Raw genomic sequence first — 22779 nt, 5'->3', positions numbered from 1 at the left:
AGCTAGCTTACCCCCTAGCTGTCAGTAGCTATCCTGAAGCCCTTAGCGGTTAGCTAACTGACCCCTAGCTGTCAGTAGCTATCCTGAAGCCCTTAGCGGTTAGCTAGCTGACCCCCGTAGCTTTCAGTAGCTATCCTGAAGCCCTTAGCGGTTAGCTAGCTGTCCCCGTAGCTTTCAGTAGCTATCCTGAAGCCCTTAGCGGTTAGCTAGCTGACCCCCTAGCTTTCAGTAGCCATCCTGAAGCCCTTAGCGGTTAGCTAGCTGACCTCCTAGCTTTTAGTAGCTATCCTGAAGCCCTTAGCGCTTATCTAGCAGTTAGCCAGCCCCAGGGGTGGGGTCAAGCCGGCCGGAGGCAGATATTGAAATTCAATTAAGGCAAATGAGCCAAGACTGTGACCCCCGTTTCCAAGGTAATTACTTCCTCCTCTCCTCCCAGCCACTGGGCGGTTTAATTCTACTGTCCACACGCCTTTGCCATTAAGCAGGGGCAGGGCTGTTGAGCTCGGCAGCTTGGCACACACACACACACACACACTATGAAAACAGGCTTTTATTTGTTGGAGGAAGAGATGACAGGAGATCAATCTCCATGCTTCCACTGTGTGGGGGAGAGAGCAAGGGATAGAGAGATGGAAGAAGGGAGGTCATTAAATATCTCACAGTAATCCGAGGCCAGCAGGGTTTGGCTAGTTGATGTGTGTGTCTGACTAAACGATGTCCAGTGTCAGACACACAAACACCCACACACACACTTCTGTCAGAGAGGGAGACACGATACATTGACAGGGAGAGGGACAGAAGTGTACACTTAACCCGGTCTTCTTTAAACCTAAGGGACTCAACTATGTCATCTTTACACTGAGGGACAGACATGCAAAGTAATTTGTCTGAGAAAGAATATCCATGCACTTAACTCAGCCCTGAGGGAGAGGAGAGAGCGAGAGAGAGATACTTTTGTATATATAGTGTATGTGGACACCCCTTCAAATTAGTGGATTCGGCTATTTCTGCCACACCCATTGCTGACAGGTGTATAAAATCGAGCACACAGCCATGCAATCTCCATGGACAAACATTGGCAGTAGAATGGCCTTACTGAAGAGCTCAGTGACTTTCAACGTGGCACTGTCATAGGATGCCACATTTCCAACAAGTCAGTTCGTCACATTTCTGCCCTGCTAGAGATGCCCCGGTCAACTGTAAGTGCTGTTATTGTGAAGTGGAAACGTCTAGGAGCAACAACGGCTCAGCCGCGAAGTGGTAGGAGGCCACACAAGCTCACATGAATGGGAACGCAGAGTGCTGAAGCACGTAACAATGGTCTGTCCTCGGTTGCAACCCTCACTACCGAGTTGCAAACTGCCTCTGGAAGCAACGTCAGCACAAGAACTGTTAGTCGGGAGCTTCATGAAATGGGTTTCCATGGCAGAGCAGCCGCACTCAAGCCTAAGATCATAATGTGCAATGCCAAGCGTCAGCTGGAGTGGTGTAAAGCTCTCCGCAATTGGACTCTGGAGCTTGAACTTGACTGGCCTGCACAGAGCCCTGACCTCAACCCCATCAAACTTATTTGGGATGAATTGGAACGCCGACTGCGAGCAAGGCCTAATCGCCCAACATCAGTGCCCGACCTCACTAATGCTCTTGTGGCTGAATGGATGCAAGTCCCCGCAGTAATGTTCCAACATCTAGTGGAAAGCCTTCCCAGAAGAGTGGAGGCTGTTATAGCAGCAAAGGGGGGACCAACTCCATATTAATACCCATGATTTTGGAATGAAATGTTTGACGAGCTGGTGTCCACATACTTTTGGTCATGTGGTGTAGCTCATACACTTAACTGGGCACTGAGAGAGATACAAATTATCTGTTCAACACACACTCACACACCCAGTCCTCCAGAAAGGGAGCAACACACACACACACACACACAGAGAGCTCACCCTGACCCTTGTCCAGGTTAGATGTTTTCCAGCAGTCAGTCTCCCGTCCCCAGGACAGGGCCATGCCAGTGTTATCTCAGGAGATATACTACCTGCTAATCTGTCCTCTCCCCAAGGCACAGAGTGACCTGAGAGAGAGGGTGCACCAATAAACAACATATTCCAACAGGGTTTACAGCCCCCCAATACAACGCTGCATACCAGCCAGTCTGTATACAAACCGTTTTACATGGTTTGTATACAGTAGTCTCTTCACAGACAACAAATGGTTTACAGACTGCTTCCCATAACACAGGTGCAGTAATCTAGCTCTACTCAGCCAACCAGCACAGTCGGTGTACAAACAGTTTGCACATTATGTTCCAGAACGTCAACCCCATTCCAAAGTAAGCACGGAACCATTCTGTGTTAATCATACTGAAGTTCACACAAGTAGACAACCCAGGTGTACATTACTTTAGTTAGTGTGTGAAGTTACTAGCTTTTTAGCACCGGCTTGTTCTTTTAGATAATGGTTAACAGGACAGGATGAAATTGCCCCCCAGACACTGATCTAAGACCAGTTTAGCGGTTTCCACACTATTGGTTAAAGTTGGGATTATGGCAGGGAAAGCTGATCCTGGATCTGTACCTAAGGGCAACATCAATGGTTAACAGATGGGTTACTGTTGGTCTTTTGCCTATTTGATCTAGAACACACATTTCATGTAAAACATTTTATTACAGCGCCTGTTTTGTTGTTATTCTGGGACAACCATTTGCTTTTTGGAGGACCCACTCGCTCACTTTGCATGTTTTTATTTGCTGCAGATTTGAGTGTCAAATTCACATTTCCATTTGGTTTGAGTGTGTCCCTTTTCACACAGAGGGCATTTGTCTGCAGTCACATTGGCTGAAACCCCTGTACACACATGTAGTACCTCATGATTTCCATATTAGAGATGTCTCGTAGATATGGCTTTGGTTTTCATCTAGGTGGAGCGTAGCATACGGGCTAAATGGACACTACAGTCTGTAAATAATACAGAAATTGGACGGATTTAAGACCAGACAATTGTCTGCCATTTTCCGGCGGATACGTTAGTATGTGTAGGCCTATCCCTCTATTTAATGAGTCTCCTTGGGTTTTTTTTTAACACCTGAAAAATAATTAATACAAACCACTGTGCATAAGAACCTCAGCCATTGCAGGTACCTCAGCTCCTCTTGAAGGACTCTCATACTGCTGACCAACGATGTGTTCTCACAGTTCATTTCACTTTGGACACTGTATTATCATAGCCTTATCACTCAAACTGTACTGCATTGCAATGCACCTGTGGTTAGCCTCCTAGCATTAGCATTGAGCTAGATCTAGGGAAGATCTCAATTGCATACTCCTCACGTCCTCTCGTCTCCTTCTTAAAACCCATTGGATGAGAAAGCCAGAGGTCCCTCCCCTCTGACCTCCTCAATGGGTTTTGAGAAGAAGAGAGGACGTGAGGAGTATCCAATTGAGATCTTCCCTAGCCACAGCTACCTCCTCTTACCGCCATCTTTCTTTGACTCCTTCAGCAACAGCAACAAACTGTCTACCCAGCCTTCATGGTCAGTGTTTGGGAGAGGGATGGATGGATGAATGGAGGGAATGAGAAGAGATGTGTTGTTGATATGTTGTTGTTGACGTTTGTTTGAATTGCTACCACTTAGCATGCCAAGTGGTTTTGTAACGACAGATAACCACTGTGTGTTAGGAAGTCAGGAACTAAAGCATGCATTGGGTGTCTTGATACTCAAAATTGCACTTTAAAGTATTGGAACTCAGCCTCATTTGTGTCTATGCTATTTAGTCATGCAGTCTGCCAGCCAGTCTGCCAGCCAGTCTGCCAGCCAGTCTGCCAGCCAGTCTGCCAGCCAGTTAGTCTTTCATAGTGTTGATGTTGGTTCCACCTGACGCTAACGGTCTGTCGGTGGGAGCTGTGATTCGCCCCGTTAGCTTTAATAGCCTCGTTCCTGCGCATCCCCTCCTGACAAAACCCGCCCGAGATTTGGAGTCATTTACACAGATAAAAACAGATCAGTCTGAAAGGAAGTCTGTCACCTCTTTATCCAGGAATATTGAATCGGAGGCCATTTATTTCCCTCATCCTTCACTCCTCTCCTCCTCCGCCACGGTGGCCCCTTAATGAGGCTTCTTGATGATGCTTCTCTGCATGCTTCCCTCATTAGTACCCTCAACAGGGACGTCTCTTCTCTATTCCCCCCCCCTTCCATCCCTCCCTAACACAAATAGGCCTCTGCTTCACACACCACCAGCACAATATTGATTAACAATCCTGCCTGTCTAAGTGGGTTCCATCCATTCTATACCCCTACTCCCCAGCTCCAGTTAATGAGCCTACTGGAAAACAGGCCTATTGTTAAGAGACCAGACTTGATCAACCTTTACTGTTAAAAGGCTTACAAGCTCCTCCTCCTTCTAATGAGTCGTATGGGTCAGGGCTATAAGACTCCCAGCTAGCGAGCTATCAGGAAGGTCAATAGATTGGTTTGGGACTGACACTTGATGGATGTGCTAAGTGTTATTTAACCTAGTTTTAAAGCACTCACTTCCCCTTTTCAGCTGAGTGGCTATTTAACTCCCGTCTGTTAGTCTGGATCCCTGAGTCGCTCTCGTCTGTCTGTCTGTCTCTCTCGCTCTCCCTCTCTCTCTCTCTCTCTCTCTCTCTCTCTCTCTCTCTCTCTCTCTCTCTCTCTCTCTCTCTCTCTTTCTCTCTCGCTCTCGCTCTCCCTCTTGCTCTCTCTCTCTCTCTTTTTCTCTCTCGCTCTCCCTCTTGCTCTCTCTCCCTCTTGCTCGCTCTTTCTCTCGCTCTCGCTCTCCCTCTTGCTCGTTCTCTCTCTCGCTCTCTCTCTGGCTCTCTGACGTTGACAGGCTCTTGGGAGGGCTAAGTGTGTGTCCCCCTCCCTCTCTGCCTGTTAACAGTATTTGCCAGAGGGCCAGGATGGGGGCGATCATGCCGTGGGTGAAGTTAACCCTATATGCAACCCTAGGAGAATACAGCTCCAGCCATGTTCTTGTCTGGAGTGTCTGCTAAAACAGTCGACATAGAACTGAGATCTTCGAGTAGGAAGCCTGCGTTGAAGCCTTGAAGGACTGTTAACTAGCGGTTGTTGTGTTGTTGTGGTGCCGACTGCTTCTCACTAATTGCTGCAGGCAGCTGGTATTTGGGCGCAGTTCATCCAGTATGTATCAAGTGTGTTCTGTTTATGAAATGAGGTGGACCTTATTTAGCGTGACGTGTGTGAAGGATACGGTGTGTGTGTGTGGGGATACGGTGGGTGTGTGGATACGGTGTGTGTGTGTGGGGATACGGTGGGTGTGTGGATACGGTGGGTGTGTGTGTGGGGATACGGTGGGTGTGTGTCCAACCTCATATCCAGGGCCTCATATAATAGCCATCCTCAGACATTTGTGAGGAAGATGGCCTTATTGCTAAGAATGGTTCTTACCTACTGGCCTCTAACAGATGTGTGGACTTCAATTCAACTCCCCAATCCTTCCTCCTTTCCATGGTTTAGGACTGTGATTGGGGAGGGGAGGGAGACTAACAACTTTATGTACCTCTCCTCGGGAACCCCCAGCCGGTCCAAACCTCTACCCGGGGACCCCCAGCCGGTTAATGTATTTTACCTATTCCAGAACTAGCACACCTGATTCAAGTTGTCAACTAATCATCAAACCCTTGACTAGGTAAATCGGGTGAACTAGTTCAGTGCTAAAACCCAATTGTGAAACGTCTGAGGGGTCCCTGAGGAGAGATTTGAGAACCACTGTACTAGGGCTTGTTATTCAATGGGGTGCAACATTTTAGACCGTTGCCGATAGAAATATGTACTGTCTAGAGCTGATATTGAGGATTCCCTATTTTACATGACAAGAAAAAATACTTTTAATTCGACACATCAATGCCACATTTTTATCTGAGCTTTTCTGTAATGTTGCGCACACCTGAACTAAGCCGCCTCGTGTTGTAAAGCCAGTCCCCCGGTCTCTTCCCAGCCGACCCACTGAACTAAACCCCCTCTCTCATGTGTTGTGTAGCCAGTCCCACGGTCTCTTCCCAGCCGACCCACTTGTCGTATGTCTTGTTCCCCAACAGCAGCAGCAGCTCCAGGCTCAGCACCTGTCCCACGCTGCCCACGGTGGGCCACCCATCCAGATGCCCCCGCACCCCTCAGGCCTGCAGCCCCCTGGCATACCCCCCATCCCGGGCGTGGCTGGCTCTGGCCTGCTGGCGCTGGGCGCCCTGGGCAGCCAGGCCCACCTGCCCTCCGTCAAGGATGAGAAGAACAACCATGACCTAGAGCACAGAGGTGAGGAGCTTGAGGGTGTGGATACTGAGGTGGTGTGGTTCTGCTCGATGGGCAGTGTCTTTTTGTATTGCGGCCATTTTGGATCCATACAATGGGCGTTGTGGTTTGATATTGCGGCCATTTTGTCTCTACTCAGTGGGCATTGTGGCTCTACATTACAGCCATTTTGGTTCTGTGCTGATTCTATTTGAGTGTGAATTGGGTGGCCTGATGTCCATGTACTCTCAGACCACAGTGGCTGCAAACAGTCAGTTAGGACACTCATTAAAATGACTTGTCTGAATGTGAAACCAACGTTTTTTTAAAATGCTGTTTTGTCGTGAATGCAGACCAATTAAGTCACAATACATATTGCCATGCGTACTAACGTTCTCTTCACTTTCTCCCTCTTGGCCTGTCATCCTTTCACTCCCCCCTGGCGATCCCTCTGGTAAAAGAACGAGAGTCGAGCACGGTAAGTTCTCCTTTATTCTTCTGAGGTCCCCCCATCTCTCCCCCACCTCACCCTCTCCCCCACCTCACCCTCTCCCCCACCTCACCCTCTCTCCCCTCCCTTGACATTGACTTTGAGCCAGTCTGTTTGGTGATTAAGGCACTTTGATTGACTTTAAACACCACGCCTCGTTAGAAATTCAAAATTCATGATCCCTGCAGTAGAACACACACGTTTTGTCTCGTATAAGCCGTTCTGAAATCAAACAATGAATGGGGGAGCTGAGTCTGCCACATAAAGCCGCTGCTGCTTCCGCCGCTATGCTGTCTAATCCAGGTGGAAAATGACTCCAATCACCAGGCGAGGATTAGCCCGCTCTATAATTTCATCACAATTAAAAGAGACTTTGACTCTCTTCTCTCCGTCTAAGAGGATTTACTGTAGCCCATCTATCCTCCCTCCTCCCTCCCCACCCCTCTCTGCCTTTTAGTCCTCCCATCTTTCTCTCCCGTCCTATTCTGCCTCTTTGTTTTCTAATGCACTCCTTTTCATTTTGTCTGTGTTGTAATGTCTCTCTCTCTGTCTCTGTCTCTGTCTCCCTCTCTGTCTCTCTCTGTTGGTCTCTCTCTCTCTCTCTCTCTCTCTCTCTCTCTCTCGTCTCTCTCTCTCTCTGTCTGTTTCATACTCAATCGTTCCCCCTTGCTCTCTTTCTCTCTCTGCCTACTTCCAGTAAATATTTATGAACACAGATAGTGAATTGTTTCCTCTCCCTCCTGCTCCCGGGCTTCTTCTCTTGTTAAAGCCTCTGTTTATTAGACTGGATTAAATCTCTCTGATATCCAGGGATAGCGACGCGGTGGCGGCTGCGGCAGTGCAGGGATTGGGTTCCCAATGACTGGGCAGCGTGAATGGGTGCAGTCATGTCTGAAGGGAACGAAACCGGGCCCCTGCGATTAGCGCTGCTAATGCTAACTCGACTCCCCTCCCTCATCCCCCTCTCCCTCCCTCCTTCTGTCGCTTCCTCCCTTCCTGTCCTGTTGTCTCAGGTCATCTGATAGGGGGTGTCTGAGGTTATCCAGTCTGTTAATCATGCCTTAAAAGGCCACTGTGTATTACAGACAGAGAAACAGACACACACATTTGTTTTACTATCCTTGTGGGGACCAAACAATGTATTCCAATTCAAAATTATATTTACCCTAGCCCTAATTCTAGCCCTAAACCTAACCCCTAAGCCTAAAAACCTCTAAGGCGTAATGTCCCCACTTGTCTGAATTCTCCTTGTTTTTACTATCCTTGTAAGGCGTCCGCATGCTTCCCAGCCCAAACAGTTCGGAAGAGTTTGTGCATATACTATGACAACATTTTGCGATGTTTTAGGACTTCGGTAAGGTTTTTTTTTGGCTTTTCATGCACACATTTCTTTCTCGAGGCCAGCCGAAAGTCGGGAGCCCGAAGTCTACGCCCATTCGCCAGTGATTGGTCAACTGAAGGGATTCTTCAATAAAGTCTTTGTTGTCATTCAACGAGAGATGACTAGTTTGCATGCAAATTTTTTCATTGAGAAATAATGCACCAAACATTTAGTTAATGTAAAATTGCGAGACTAAGATCTACTTGGCAAAAACGTCAATTTCATTACAGATTTCTTGAGTTATCTTAGATTAATTCTGACTATTTTGAGGAACTGTACAGTCGTGGTCAAAAGTTTTGAAAATGACACAAATATTAATTTTCACAAAGTCTGCTGCCTCAGTTTTTATGATGGCAATTTGCATATACTTCAGAATGTTATGAAGAGGGATCAGATGAATTGCAATTAATTGCAGTCCCTCTTTGCCATGAAAATGAACTTAATCCCCAAAAAACATTTCCACTGCATTTCAGCCCTGCCACAAAAGGACCAGCTAACATCATGTCAGTGATTCTCTCCTTAACACAGGAGAGAGTGTTGACGATGACAAGACTGGAGATCACTCTGTCATGCTGATTGAGTTAGAATAACCGACTGGAAGCTTTAAAAGGAGGGTGGTGCTTGAAATCATTGTTCGGCACAAAAAGGGCTTCATAGGCAAGGATATTGCTGCTAGTAAGATTGCACCTAAATCAACCATTTATCGGATCATCAAGAACTTCAGAGATGTTCAATTGTTGTGAAGAAGGCTTCAGGGCACCCAAGAAAGTCCAGCAAGCGCCAGGACCGTCTCCTAAAGTTGATTCAGCTGCGGGCTCGGGGCACCACCAGTGCAGAGCTTGCTCAGGAATGGCAGCAGGCAGGTCTGAGTGCATCTGCACGCACAGTGAGGCAAAGAGTTTTGGAGGATGGCCTGGTGTCAAGAAGGGCAGCGAGGAAGCCACTTCTCTTCAGGAAAAACATCAGGGACAGACTGATATTCTGCAAAAGGTACAGGGATTGGACTGCTGAGGACTGGGGTAAAGTCATTTTCTCTGATGAATCCCCTTTCCGATTGTTTGGGGCATCCGGAAAAAAGCTTGCCTGGAGAAGACAAGGTGAGCGCTACCATAAGTCCTGTGTCATGCCAACAGTAAAGCATCCTGAGACCATTGATGTGTGGGGTTGCTTCTCAGCCAAGGGAGTGGGCTCACTCACAATTTTGCCTAAGAACACAGCCATGAATAAAGAATGGTACCAACACATCCTCCGAGAGTAACTTCTCCCAACCATCCAAGAACAGTTTGGTGACGAACAATGCCTTTTCCAGCATGATGGAGCACCTTGCCATAAGGCAAAAGTGATAACTAAGTGGCTCGGGGAACAAAACATCGACATTTTGGGTCCATGGCCAGGAAACTCCCCAGACCTTAATCCCATTGAGAACTTGTGGTCAATCCTCAAGAGGCGGGTGGACAAACAAAAACCCACAAATTCTGACAAACTCCAAGCATTGATTATGCAAGAATGGGCTGCCATCAGTCAGGATGTGGCCCAGAAGTTAATTGACAGCATGCCAGGGCGGATTGCAGAGGTCTTGAAAAAGAAGGGTCAACACTGCAAATATTGACTCTTTGCATAAACTTAATGTAATTGTCAATAAAAGCCTTTGACACTTATGGAATGCTTGTAATTATACTTCAGTATACCATAGTAACATCTGACAAAAATATCTAAAAACACTGAAGCAGCAGACTTTGTGAAGACCAATACTTGTGTCATTCTCAAAACTTTTGACCACGACTGTATACTGGCTACGGCGTCTCAAAATGGACAAACGGTACTATTGCCGCTTTTTTTCTCTTTATTTTTTTAAGCAAATGAATTTTAAGGGTGTATGAGAGCCCACTCATTCGGTTTTGCCAGCCAACTTCGGCTATCCGCCAGCCGAACTGAAGGCTTAAGGACTTCTGGTCCCCACAAGGATAGTAAAACCAAAAACACACACACAGAGAGAGAGAGACAGTAGGGCCTGGAAGGTAGCTAACTAGTTACCCACCACCACCCCTCCTCTTTCAGCCCCACAGGACAATCCACCTCTATTTGGCACTTTGCTTTTTATCCTTTCCCAAAAGAGAAGCTGCGCATTCTGGAGCCACAATGGCAACATTCATGTACATATTTAGAGCCGGGATGGGGGGGGGGGAGGAATGGCGGAATGGCAGGATGGAGGGTTTGGCTTAAAGAGTCACGAAGAGTCAGATTCCTTTGTGCGGCAGCCAAGACGAGGGCACGTTGCCTAGAAAGCCCTTCCGATGGGGGCTCCCCAACACTGCCCAAACACATCCTCCTCCTCTCTCTCTCTCTGTCAACCACACGCTCTGAGGCCCCATCTCTTTTTTCTTCTTTTTTTTCACTCCATTTATTTTCTGTTTACTCTTTCGCTGTCATTCGTTTCTTCTTTCCCAGTGGACATGGGTGAGGGGTTCAAATGGGCAGCTCTTGTCCGCTCTCTCTCTCGGTCTCTCTCTGTCTCTCTCTCTCTCTCTCTCTCTCTCTCTCTCTCTCTCTCTCTCTCTCTCCGGTAATGAAAGACTGGATGAGAGTGTGGGCTTGGCACGGAGGGCCAAGTGTACCCAGCGCCACCCTGGCAGTGCCAGCCTAACATGCCCACAAGTGGGGAACTCAACTCGGTGCCACACTACTGGCCTCTCATTGGATGCCAGCTCCCTTTTCTGTTTCTCTTTCTTTAATTCTTTCACTCCCTCTTTTTCGGCAACTTTCCTGCCCTACTTTTTTTCTCTGTTTCCGTTTGCTCTTTGTCCACGCTTCTTCTTCTCTCTCTCATTAAGGCTCTCCTATCATTCAGTCGTTCAGTCAGTTTCCTGTCCCTCCCTCCCTCGTTACTTGTTTTATGTACTGTATAAACACTGAGTGGTCCTGTCAAGGTGCCCACACCAGCCGACTCTCCAGCGGTCATCCGTTCAGCCCCAGCAGCTCTGGAGAAAGAGCCTTTCTGATGGTGTGTGTGTTCAGGTGTGTGTTTTGGAGGGCTAGCAGGAGGAGGACAGGAAAACAAGCTATGCATTGTTTGCGTTGTGTGTCTGCTGCCCCAGTCACTGGAAGGCCTGGGTGAAGATGACAGTTGAGTCGCTGCTCCAGTCACTGGAAGGCCTGGGTGAAGATGACAGTTGAGTCGCTGCTCCAGTCACTGGAAGGCCTGGGTGAAGATGACAGTTGAGTCGCTGCTCCAGTCACTGGAAGGCCTGGGTGAAGATGCGTCTGTGCAGTTTATCTCCTGGGCTCACTCAGTCATGCTCACTCCCTGTCCCTCACTAATGCATCATGGAGCTTGTTGAGCTAATATACTCTACTCCTGGGGAGGTTTAGCTCTGTCAAGGTGTGTGTGTGTGTGAAGGACTGACTTCTTTGGTAAAGCCCCGTCGGTCGCCTGGCAGCTCTATACAGCACAAAGCCCCACTTCAAGACCTAAACTAGCAGAGCAGTTTTTCTCCTAGACTCTTTGTTACGTGGGAAGACTCCTGTGACTGACGTGGTTCCTCATCTGTCTGTCTGCGTTGTTCCAGAATAACTCGGTGTCTCCGTCAGACAGCCTGCGTGCGGCCAGCGACAAACACCGCAGCTCCTCCGATTATAGCATGGACTCCAAGAAACGCAAGGTGGAGGAGAAGGACAGTATGAGCAGATACGTGAGTGGGAAAGAACACACACACACACACACACACACACACAAATAATACACTTAGCACATTTAAACAGGAGAAGTTTGTACACAAACACACACCAATTATAAGTGTGGTCACTGTCTAACACTGTCTCTCAACAGGATAGCGATGGAGACAAAAGTGACGACCTGGTCGTGGATGTGTCCAATGAGGTAAGAGCAGCTGGTCGCTTTCGTGTGTGTGTTTGAGTGGACACATACCTGTGTGTGTGTGTGAGTGTGTGAGTGTGTGAGTGTGTGTGTGTGTGTGTGTGTTGGTATGTTAGTGTGGTTGAGTTGCAGAGCCACATTCCACCCCGTCTCTCGAGTAGCTGGTGACTGAACACTGGTGTCTTTGTTGAGGAACCAAAGCTGACAGAGACCTTAACAGCTGTCACACCCTCGCTAAGGTCACCAGGGAAACCTCCCCTAAAATAAAGAAGGAAACGGAACAGTGTGGTTTTGTGTAACATCCACGTATGTGTACCAAATACAACTTTTATTTGTACGGAGACATGCTTATACAAATAAATGCTTTTCAAAGAAACCTAGAGGTGACGGAACCCTAGGGTGACAGAGGAGAAACATAATGTGGATCTGTGTTTGCACATGTGGCCCGGGTTTGTTTGACCTTCATGTACATTCTCATTCTCTCTCTCTCTCTCTCTCTTCCCATCCCTATTACATCCCCTTCCTTTTTCCTTCCTCTCTACCTTCCTCATCATCATCATCTCTCTCTCTCTCTCTCTCTGTCTCTCTGTCTCTCTGTCTCTCTGTCTCTCTCTCTCTCTGTCTCTCTCTCTCTCTCTCTCTCTCTCTCTCTCTCTCTCTCTCTCTCTCTCTCTCTCTCTCTCTCTCTGTCTCTCTGTCTCTCTCTGTCTCTCTCTGTCTCTCTCTGTCTCTCTCTCTCTCATCATCTCGGTCTCTCTGTCTCTCTGTCTCTCTCTCTCTCTCTCTCTATTATTATTATTATTATCATCATCATCATCTCTCTCTCTCTCTCTAGGACCCAGCCACTCCCAGGGCCAGCCCCGCCCATTCTCCTCCAGAAAACGGTCTGGACAAATCACGGGCCCTGAAGAAGGACGCCCCCAACAGCCCTGCCTCCGTGGCCTCCTCCGGCAGCACGCCCTCCTCCAAAGCCAAGGACCACGCCCACGTGAGTGTGTGTGAAAGGGGAGAGTAAGAGAGAGGGGTAAAGCAGGGGGTAGAGGAAACCAACAGACAAGGGGTGTGTGTAGCTATTAAACTGCTGAAGGAGTGTTTGGGGGGTTGGGAGGATGCACACAGGAGACACACAGTGCTCTGCTCCTATCAGTCTCCTTTATGGCAGGCAGAATTAATGTCAATTGCTTTCCCAGCCTCGGACCGTAAATAAACCGGGGCAATGACAGGGAGATTGCTCTGTCCCTCCATCTCTCATGTTCTCTCTCTCTCTCTCTCTCTCTCTCTCGCTCTCTCTCTCTCTCCCCACCACCTTACCAGGCCCCATGTGCTTAATTATTGGTCTAGTCCAGGGAGCAAACTACAGAGATCTCCCTCCTCCCTCACCAGCCCTATCTCCTTGGCTGTGATATGGCAATGTGCTTAACTAGTCAGGGCTCATGTGTGGCGGAGGGGTGCAGATTAAAAGGAAATGAGGGATAAAGAAGGGCCACCATCTTGGCTGTTAGGGCTCTGACAGGCCAGTCTAATAGAGGTTTATGTGGCCCCACAGGGCTCTAATGAACTGGCACTAGTAGGTTGGATTATGTTGAGCTCACCACTCAAATTGTCACTGGATTTTTGGGGAAAGCGGTTCAGCTATTTTAGGATTTTGACTTTCTATTGCTCCCTGTCTCTCTCATGTTCTTGGTCTTTATTCATTGTTCTTCTTTTCCTGTCTCTTGTGACCTGGTTGTAAGGAAATATAGTTTGGTGGTTTGGGGTTCTATTGCTTTTGTGATTATCATATATTTTTTAATTAAAATGAATCAAATGAAGTATCTTTCTCTCTATCTGTCAGAATGACAAGTCTTCCACGCCGGGCCTGAAGTCAAACACCCCCACACCTCGTAACGATGCCCCTACACCAGGTACCAGCACCACCCCTGGTCTACGACCCATCATGGGCAAGCCCCCGGGCATGGAGGCACTGGGTAAGTCCTCACACACATACACACTCATGTACCCATGCATACACACCAAACACACTCGTCCGCTAACCACAAATAGATTAACACGAAAATAACCACAAAAAACCACACACACACGCACTTCTCTGTAGGGCTGCCCATTAGCCTATGGCAGAATCAGTTGGCCTTACATCTCTCTCCTACCCTCTCTCTAGCAGCTCCAGCCCTGCGTACCCCTTTGTCCATAGCTGGCTCCTACGCCACGCCCTTCGCCATGATGGGCCACCACGATATGAACGGCTCCCTGACCAGCCCCGGGGTCTACGCCGGCCTCCACATCTCCCCCCAGATGAGCGTGGCGGCTGCTGCTGCGTACGGACGCTCGCCCATGGTACGCTCTCCCAAAACTCCCACCTCATGTAGTCACATACTAACATGTAGCCCCTCCACACGGTCACACACTCTTCCCTACACACAGGCTACAGTTACTAATACAAAACATGAGTAATACAATACAGGAATAGGAAAGAAAAGGTGTGTTCACTCAAACACAGACATGCAAACATACATACAACTATACATCAGACTCACTTCTCACTATATATTACACGTCTCCGCAGCGCTGCCAACACTGCTTTCGGCTAAAAGACCTCTTGTAATATGACTAGCAGCCAATTTACAATTCATTTCCTATTTCAATAATTCACTCTTTCAATATTTCTTTAGAATTGTTGTAATTTTTTTTCTCTCAGCTCTCTGTGTAAAGTGTTAGGCAATAGAAACATTGGAGTAAGCTAACCTCCCCTGCTTTGATGTCTGGTGCTGCAAGGGAGGGGGAAAATAACTCTGGCAAAACACTGTCTCTGTGTGTGGAAATCTCCCAGGCTTTCATTAGCATTAGCAAGTGGGATGTTGTGTAAAGCTACAGCGTTACCACGAACCCGGGCAAAGGCTCTGCCTTTCAACGAATGTAGAATCCACACCGCTGGATGAAATGATGGTAAAAATACCCCTTATGACCCCCATACTCAACTGGCGGACCGCGATCCGGACCCAGAACGGGGTCAATACGGACCGCGGGTCTCGACTACTACTACTGAACTAGGTCGGGCTTCGACCTAGTTCAGTAGTGTGGTATATGGCCAATATACCACGGCTAAGGGCCTGGATACAGCCCTTAGCCATGGTATATTGGCCATATACCACAAACCCCGAGGTGCCTTATTGCTATTATAAACTGGTTACCAATGTAGTTAGAGCAGTAAAAAATCATGTTTTGTCATACCTGTGGTATACGGTCTGATATACCACGGCTGTCAGCCAATCATCATTCAGGGCTCAAACCACCCAGTTTATAAACCCACAAGACCTGGTGAAATGTGTAGAATTGTGGGAAATTTGCTTTAAAACTGCAAAATTATCTCTCCGCCAACAAGAGGGGTGTGAACCGTTTTGGGTTGCATGGGTTGTGAGGTGGGAGTTTGTCACTACGACGATAAATGATAATGTCCATCTGGACCTTTGCCACCTAGGAAATTTGTGTGACCGGACCTTCTCTGCCTTATTGAATGCTATAGAAGCAGCGATGCTAAGTTTCCTGTTTTAACAATTAGCCTAGCTTAGTTGGCAACATGGATTAGCTTTGCACTGTTTTTTAGGCTAATGTGTTAACATGCTAACTGTCTGTCTGTGGTGTTTTCCCAGGCGGGGTTTGACCCTCACTCCCACATGAGACCAGGCCTGCCAGCCAGCCTCACATCCATCTCTGGAGGAAAACCGTAAGTCTCCAAACCCAGTTTGTTTAAACTGTTAAAACTATTTATCACGAGCGACTGGATGGGTATGATGTCTCTTTTGGATTAGACTAATTAGCAGGACCAGGCATGTTTTTAATTGAGAAGTTATGATGAGATTTAGCATTTCCACAAATGTGCAATATAATTATTTGGCATGTATCATTCCAATGCTAACCTGCTGACGGTGTTATTTTAATTTTATAAAACCAATATGATTGAGTTTTCACCAAGCATGTTTGTCATGTGCAAAGGGTTGGTTTCCCAACACACTGCATTAGCTATACTTTAATTGCACTAAAGTCACAGGTCAAGTCCACCATTTTGGTTCCAGGTTTCATTTTGGCTCAAAACAACAACTGCCTTTTCTCCCCTTCGACAGTGCCTACTCCTTTCATGTGAGCGCCGACGGCCAGATGCAGCCGGTGCCCTTTCCCCCGGATGCGCTGATAGGCCCGGGCATCCCACGACACGCCCGCCAGATCAACACGCTGAGCCACGGCGAGGTGGTGTGCGCTGTCACCATCAGCAACCCCACGCGCCACGTCTACACTGGCGGCAAGGGCTGCGTCAAGATCTGGGACATCAGCCAGCCAGGCAGCAAGAGCCCTGTGTCCCAACTGGACTGCCTGGTAAGGAGCCATTTTGTTTTAGGAAACATAGATATGTGTTTAAACTGTAAGACCATCACTTTGGATAAAAGCCATCTGCTGAATGAACATATCATTATTATATTTGCATAAGGCATAACAACAGGCAACGTGGGACAAAGGCAATAATTTAGGTTGGCTGGGCTGTACGCTAGCTAACAGGATAGCCAAGCTGGACAAGCTAGCTAACAGGATAGCCAAGCTGGACAAGCTAGCTAACAGGATAGCCAAGCTGGACAAGCTAGCTAACAGGATAGCCAAGCTGGACAAGCTAGCTAACAGGATAGCCAAGCTGGACAAGCTAGCTAACAGGATAGCCAAGCTGGACAAGCTAGCTAACAGGATAGCCAAGCTGGACAAGCTAGCTAACAGGATAGCCAAGCTGGACAAGCTAGCTAACAGGATAGCCAAGCTGGACAAGCTAGCTAACAGGATAGCCAAGCTGGACAAGCTAGCTAACAGGATAGCCAAGCTGGACAAGCTAGCTAACAGGATAGCCCTCTTCACCCCACATCCACTCTCTGAACCAGCCCCCTTCACCCCACGTCCACTCTCTGAACCAGCCCCCTTCACCCCACGTCCACTCTCTGAACCAGCCCCCTTCACCCCACGTCCACTCTCTGAACCAGCCCCCTTCACCCCACGTCCACTCTCTGAACCAGCCCCCTTCACCCCACGTCCACTCTCTGAACCAGCCCCCTTCACCCCACGTCCACTCTCTGAACCTGCCCCCTTCACCCCACGTCCACTCTCTGAACCAGCCCCCTTCACCCCACATCCACTCTCTGAACCAGCCCCCTTCACCCCACATCCACTCTCTGAACCAGCCCCCTTCACCCCACGTCCACTCTCTGAACCAGCCCCCTTCACCCCACGTCCACTCTCTGAACCAGCCCCTTCACCCCACGTCCACTCTCTGAACCAGCCCCCTTCACCCCACATCCACTCTCTGAACCAGCCCCCCTTCACCCCACGTCCACTCTCTGAACCAGCCCCCTTCACCCCACGTCCACTCTCTGAACCAGCCCCCCTTCACCCCACGTCCACTCTCTGAACCAGCCCCCTTCACCCCACGTCCACTCTCTGAACCAGCCCCCTTCACCCCACGTCCACTCTCTGAACCAGCCCCCCTTCACCCCCACATCCACTCTCTGAACCAGCCCCCCTTCACCCCCACGTCCACTCTCTGAACCAGCCCCCTTCACCCCCACATCCACTCTCTGAACCAGCCCCCTTCACCCCACATCCACTCTCTGAACCAGCCCCCTTCACCCCACGTCCACTCTCTGAACCAGCCCCCTTCACCCCCACGTCCACTCTCTGAACCAGCCCCCCTTCACCCCACGTCCACTCTCTGAACCAGCCCCCTTCACCCCACGTCCACTCTCTGAACCAGCCCCCCTTCACCCCACGTCCACTCTCTGAACCAGCCCCCTTCACCCCACGTCCACTCTCTGAACCAGCCCCCTTCACCCCACGTCCACTCTCTGAACCAGCCCCCTTCACCCCACGTCCACTCTCTCCCTCCATCTGCTCTTGTGAATGTAATAATTCAAGGCACAGCGTCTTGTTCGTTGGCCTGGTGTGTGACGTTTTGGAAAAATACCAAAAGTAATGATCTTCTGATTGTCCTGCCCCGGTTCGCCATTACCCACCCAATTAGTCATTCTCCCAGGCTCCCCATTCATCAGTTTGATACTGTCAACCCTCTCCTCGCCACTTTGGAGAGGGGGTAGGAGCAGAGAGAAGAGGGAGAGGGAGAGTGCTGGCTTTGTGACAAGGTCTTATATAGCCATCAGCAAGCTGTTTAATTCGTCTGAGAGCCCCGGCCCTCTATTGATCTCTCATTCACATCACCCGCCTCATGCACCCAGTCCAGCTAGCACTCTTCTGCCCTTGTTAAAGCTGAAAATGAGTCTCGCTCCACAGCCGAGGGAAGCCACACTCAAACACTCACTCTGTGATGCTTTTACCGCCATACCTGCTTTTACCGCCATACCTGCTTCAAAATTCAAAAGGCACTCACACATCTGAGCTATCTTTGTTGCAGGTGCATGGTAACAGTTGAATAAGATGAGAAACCCTCACACTGCTCTTGCTAGCTAGTGTCACTGCTCTTGCTAGCTAGTGTCACTGCTCTTGCTAGCTAGTGTCACTGCTCTTGCTAGCTAGTGTCACTGCTCTTGCTAGCTAGTGTCACTGCTCTTGCTAGCTAGTGTCACTGCTCTTGCTAGCTAGTGTCACTGCTCTTTATTAATCTTTACGTATCGGCCTCAAGGCCTTCGTCAGAGCTTTTGTGAGTGTTCACAACCTGCACCCCTATGTAGATACTGCTCCACCCACATCCGTTCAATGTATCGAATGGGGTTAGTCGCCATACCTGCTTTTAAATCAAATTAAATCTTATTGGTCACATACACATATTTAGCAGGTGTTATTCCGGTTGTAGTGAAATGCTTGTGTTCCTAGCGCCAACAGTATAGTAATATCTAACAATACACACTAATTTATCACGATTCCTGCTATTATCACGATTCCTGCTATTATCACGATACCTGCTATTATCACGATAACTGGCTGAAGCCCAAATCTTAACCCGCTCCCTCTCTCTCTGTCTCCAGAACAGGGACAACTACATCCGCTCCTGTAAGCTCCTCCCTGACGGCCGCACCCTGATTGTGGGTGGTGAGGCCAGCACGCTGACCATCTGGGACCTGGCCTCTCCGACGCCACGTATCAAGGCGGAGCTCACCTCCTCGGCCCCCGCTTGCTACGCACTGGCCATCTCCCCCGACGCCAAGGTCTGCTTCTCCTGCTGCAGTGACGGGAACATCGCCGTCTGGGACCTGCACAACCAGACCCTGGTCAGGTGAGTGATCGATCCATCCACAGAGTAGATGACTGGCTGGAGGCTGGGAGGAATGTGCTACTACCTATATGATCTTAAAGGGGCAGCAGTAATAATTGAAGTGGGATTACATTGAAATGTCCAGAGCGTCAGTGGAATCACTTGGCTAAATCCACTGTGTTTGTTGGGTGTTGTAGGCAGTTCCAGGGCCACACGGACGGAGCCAGCTGTATTGACATCTCACATGATGGGACCAAGCTGTGGACCGGCGGTCTGGACAATACCGTTCGCTCATGGGACCTGAGGGAGGGACGGCAGCTCCAGCAGCATGACTTCACCTCCCAGGTACCCATATATATATTATATATGTTCCAACACACACACACACTCACTGATACCACACACTCACACCAACACACACATTCTATTTTGCCCTCATTCACCCCCACCTCCCGTCTCCTCCCAGATCTTCTCTCTGGGCTACTGCCCCACAGGGGAGTGGCTGGCGGTGGGTATGGAGAGCAGCAACGTGGAGGTCCTTCACCACACCAAGCCTGACAAGTACCAGCTCCACCTGCACGAGAGCTGCGTGCTCTCTCTCAAGTTCGCCTACTGTGGTAAGAAACATGTCCAGGGAGTTTTTTGTATATAATTGATAACCTGTATTTATGTAGTTCAAGTGTAGAAACCTTTTTTCTCAAGGAATTGAACCAGGTTCAGTTTAGTTGGTACTGCTACTGTACCAACAGGTAATGTCAACTGCCCCACATCAGTTGTATTGGGTTAGCTGCTAAATCTGGAACGATGTGGACTTCCAATTCCGTGCTTGGAGAGTCTTGTGCAGCCCTGTCCTGCTTGGTGAGGACAACCTGGTCTCTGTGTGCTCATATATTTCTCTCATGCCCTGTGTTTTTTAAAGGTAAATGGTTTGTGAGCACGGGGAAGGACAACCTCCTGAACGCCTGGAGGACTCCATACGGCGCCAGCATATTCCAGGTACGCCAATCAATAACACACACACATACACACTCTCACACATATACACACTCTCACACATGCATAGATGCTCACTATCCTGTAAAATGGCCAACAGTGTGGAAACCCGAGCTACCACTGTCAAATCTAATCTGTAAATCATAAGCAACCAAAATTGTTCAGAGAATTCTCTTTCAGACCAACCAAGCCAGATGGTCACTTTTGCTACAGGGTTAGTTCAGGCAAACAAATGACTAGATCTGAATGGGATCGCTAACACGTTTTTCTTTCCCCTTTTACCACAACAGTCAAAGGAGTCCTCTTCCGTCCTGAGCTGCGACATCTCTGCAGACGACAAGTACATTGTGACAGGCTCCGGAGACAAGAAGGCCACCGTGTACGAGGTGATCTACTAGAAACACCACAGTTTGAACTACTGGCCTGACAAGGGGAGCTGCTAGCCCCTCCCCCTCTTACTTCACTCATCACACCCCCTAACCTCAAAGACCACCAGGGATTGGACTACAGACAATGTCGGCCGATACCACTCCCGGTTTGGTGCTCAGAAGGCACTATGAACTGCGATTGGCAGTTGACCAGGCTATTATTGGCTATCGGCTTGCATATCTAACCAACACTTTGGTGCAGACTGTAACCCTATGGGCACTGAAGATGTAAATTGTCTTGCTGTTTTTTTTCTTCAAAATCTGTTCCTGGGCTTGTTTTTTTTTTGGAGGGTTTCTTTTTTAACGCGATTAATGTTTCTGTAATGTAACTGGATGAAGCAGCGCTTCGTCTTTCCAACAGTTGCTCCCTGGACGTCTTGTGAAAATTGTACATAATGGAGTAATAAAGACATTTTATATATATATTATAAATATATATATCTATTTTCATGTCCTGGTGTACTTGTGACGTTTTTGCTTTTGGCCTCTCCCTTCTGCTTGATATTCAAGGGAGAACAGAAAGTAGAAAACTTTCTTTTTTAAGGATTTATTTTTGTTTTGGGGGGGGGGTTGAAGCACATTCTTCAATCCAGGCTGACCTTTTTGGACATCAAATGGAAAGGTCTCTAGTAACAAAGAGGCTGAAAAACTAAATGGTCAACCAGAATGTTTTGTGGAGATTAAAATGTCAGTTTTGTGATGGTGCCCTTTTTTTTTGAGCTACGAAAATGTCTGGAAAGTGGAGCCTGCCGGCTCAGGCAGAGCCACGGACAGCCGTGGAATACCACAGGACCCCCGCTTGGACACGGCCTATCAGAGGAGACTGGGGGATCAGCGAGAGGAGGAGAACAATGTAAATTAAAACGATATTAAAGAAACTAACTGTACTACTTTCTCTGTGCCCTTTTGACTCTTCTCTTTTACGTCTTGGATTATTGGTGGGAAGGGGGGGGAGGGAAATCGGGGGGTCTGGTTGTTTATTCTAACGATGGACTTCAATTCTACTGGATTATTACTAATACGGGGTGACAAACCGTGCTTTGGCTAGCCTGACATGATCTGAACGTTGAGTCTGTACCTGAATCTTGCCGATGTAGAACAACCCACAGGGTCATCTAGATGGTGGGTTATTAAGGAGAACATGCTTCTATGGAGTCCCATTGATTTGATCCTCCAATCCTCATTATCAGTACAACATCTTCTTGGACTAACCGGACTTGAATGGAAGTCAACCAAACTATTGGATTCCACTCAAACGATATACAGTGCCTGTTAAGTGCTAGGGTGTATTCAGGGTTGGCTATTGGGGTCTTTCAAAATGTAAAACAGAAGTTAGCGTTGTGACCAGCATCTACATAATGTTCAGTACCGAGTAGGATGAAGTTTCCCCTAGACACTGATCTGTTTTGTCCCCAAATGGTTACGTTTAGGAATTGCTGAGGGTAAGCTGATCTGTGTCTAAGGGGAATTTCTACCTTTACCGTTCAGTACAAGGCTGTTGGGGTGAACACTCAAATTCTCCACTGCGTCCCAATACCTGCCTTTCCTTCAGTCATAACGAGGTGTGAAATGTGTCTCCAATTCACGCCAAAGTATGTAGCAAAACTGTGTCAGCACTGAACATAATGTACAGTTGTTAATAATTCAATAAACTGTTGTTTTTTTTTTGTAGAAAGACTTCCCAGTTCATTTCAATGCAACGACTTGTTGAGGAATCGTACAATCGTTGTATCGAAGAGCATTTGAGTACTTCTATGAGAGCCGTGGGTGTCTGTGCCTACCTACCCTGACATTACCTTCCTCTTAAAATGTTTGAAAGTAGAGACATTTGAACGTAGTGTCTAAACCACTCAAGCACTGGAGCCTTCCACTTATGCCCAACACTTGTGACACTTCAACACTTTTAACTGTTTCATAATGAATACCTAACCTCAGACTTATGCCTCATGATTCCTTCCAGCTATCTGGATAGTGTACATGAGGTGTGTGTGCCTGTTGAAAAGCAGTAGGGGAGTCCGTAGGCTGCTGTCCAGGCGTGGCGTTGTGGTTGCAGGCTGTTGAAATGATTCATGCTGGGAGATGAGACACATTGCTGAGGATCAGGGTGTGT

At 48.2% G+C, this 22779-nt stretch overlaps 1 protein-coding gene across 10 annotated transcripts in view; it reads left to right on the top strand.

Annotated features, from left to right (window-relative positions):
• The window catches only part of tle3b (TLE family member 3, transcriptional corepressor b), a 38747-nt gene extending 17185 nt beyond the window's left edge, over window positions 1–21562 (top strand). For 2 of the 10 annotated variants that reach the window (XM_045225257.1, XM_041882889.2), the window contains exons 8-22: window positions 3495–3527; window positions 6080–6293; window positions 6686–6747; window positions 11707–11829; window positions 11967–12017; window positions 12850–13002; window positions 13849–13981; window positions 14173–14348; window positions 15662–15735; window positions 16133–16382; window positions 19022–19269; window positions 19446–19593; window positions 19715–19865; window positions 20168–20244; window positions 20532–21562. In XM_045225257.1, the coding sequence (XP_045081192.1) occupies window positions 3495–3527; window positions 6080–6293; window positions 6686–6747; window positions 11707–11829; window positions 11967–12017; window positions 12850–13002; window positions 13849–13981; window positions 14173–14348; window positions 15662–15735; window positions 16133–16382; window positions 19022–19269; window positions 19446–19593; window positions 19715–19865; window positions 20168–20244; window positions 20532–20639 (2001 nt within the window). In that variant the 3' untranslated portion in view covers window positions 20640–21562. The remainder of the gene's footprint in view (window positions 1–3494; window positions 3528–6079; window positions 6294–6685; window positions 6748–11706; window positions 11830–11966; window positions 12018–12849; window positions 13003–13848; window positions 13982–14172; window positions 14349–15661; window positions 15736–16132; window positions 16383–19021; window positions 19270–19445; window positions 19594–19714; window positions 19866–20167; window positions 20245–20531) is intronic. The other 8 variants (XM_045225264.1, XM_045225262.1, XM_045225263.1 and 5 more) reach the window with 5 other exon arrangements.
• Window positions 21563–22779: the final 1217 nt, after the last annotated feature.

The sequence above is a fragment of the Coregonus clupeaformis genome, chromosome 15, assembly GCF_020615455.1.
Source record: "Coregonus clupeaformis isolate EN_2021a chromosome 15, ASM2061545v1, whole genome shotgun sequence".
Taxonomy (NCBI): Eukaryota; Metazoa; Chordata; class Actinopteri; order Salmoniformes; family Salmonidae; genus Coregonus; species Coregonus clupeaformis.
This window is presented reverse-complemented; position numbering and strand designations above follow the sequence as displayed.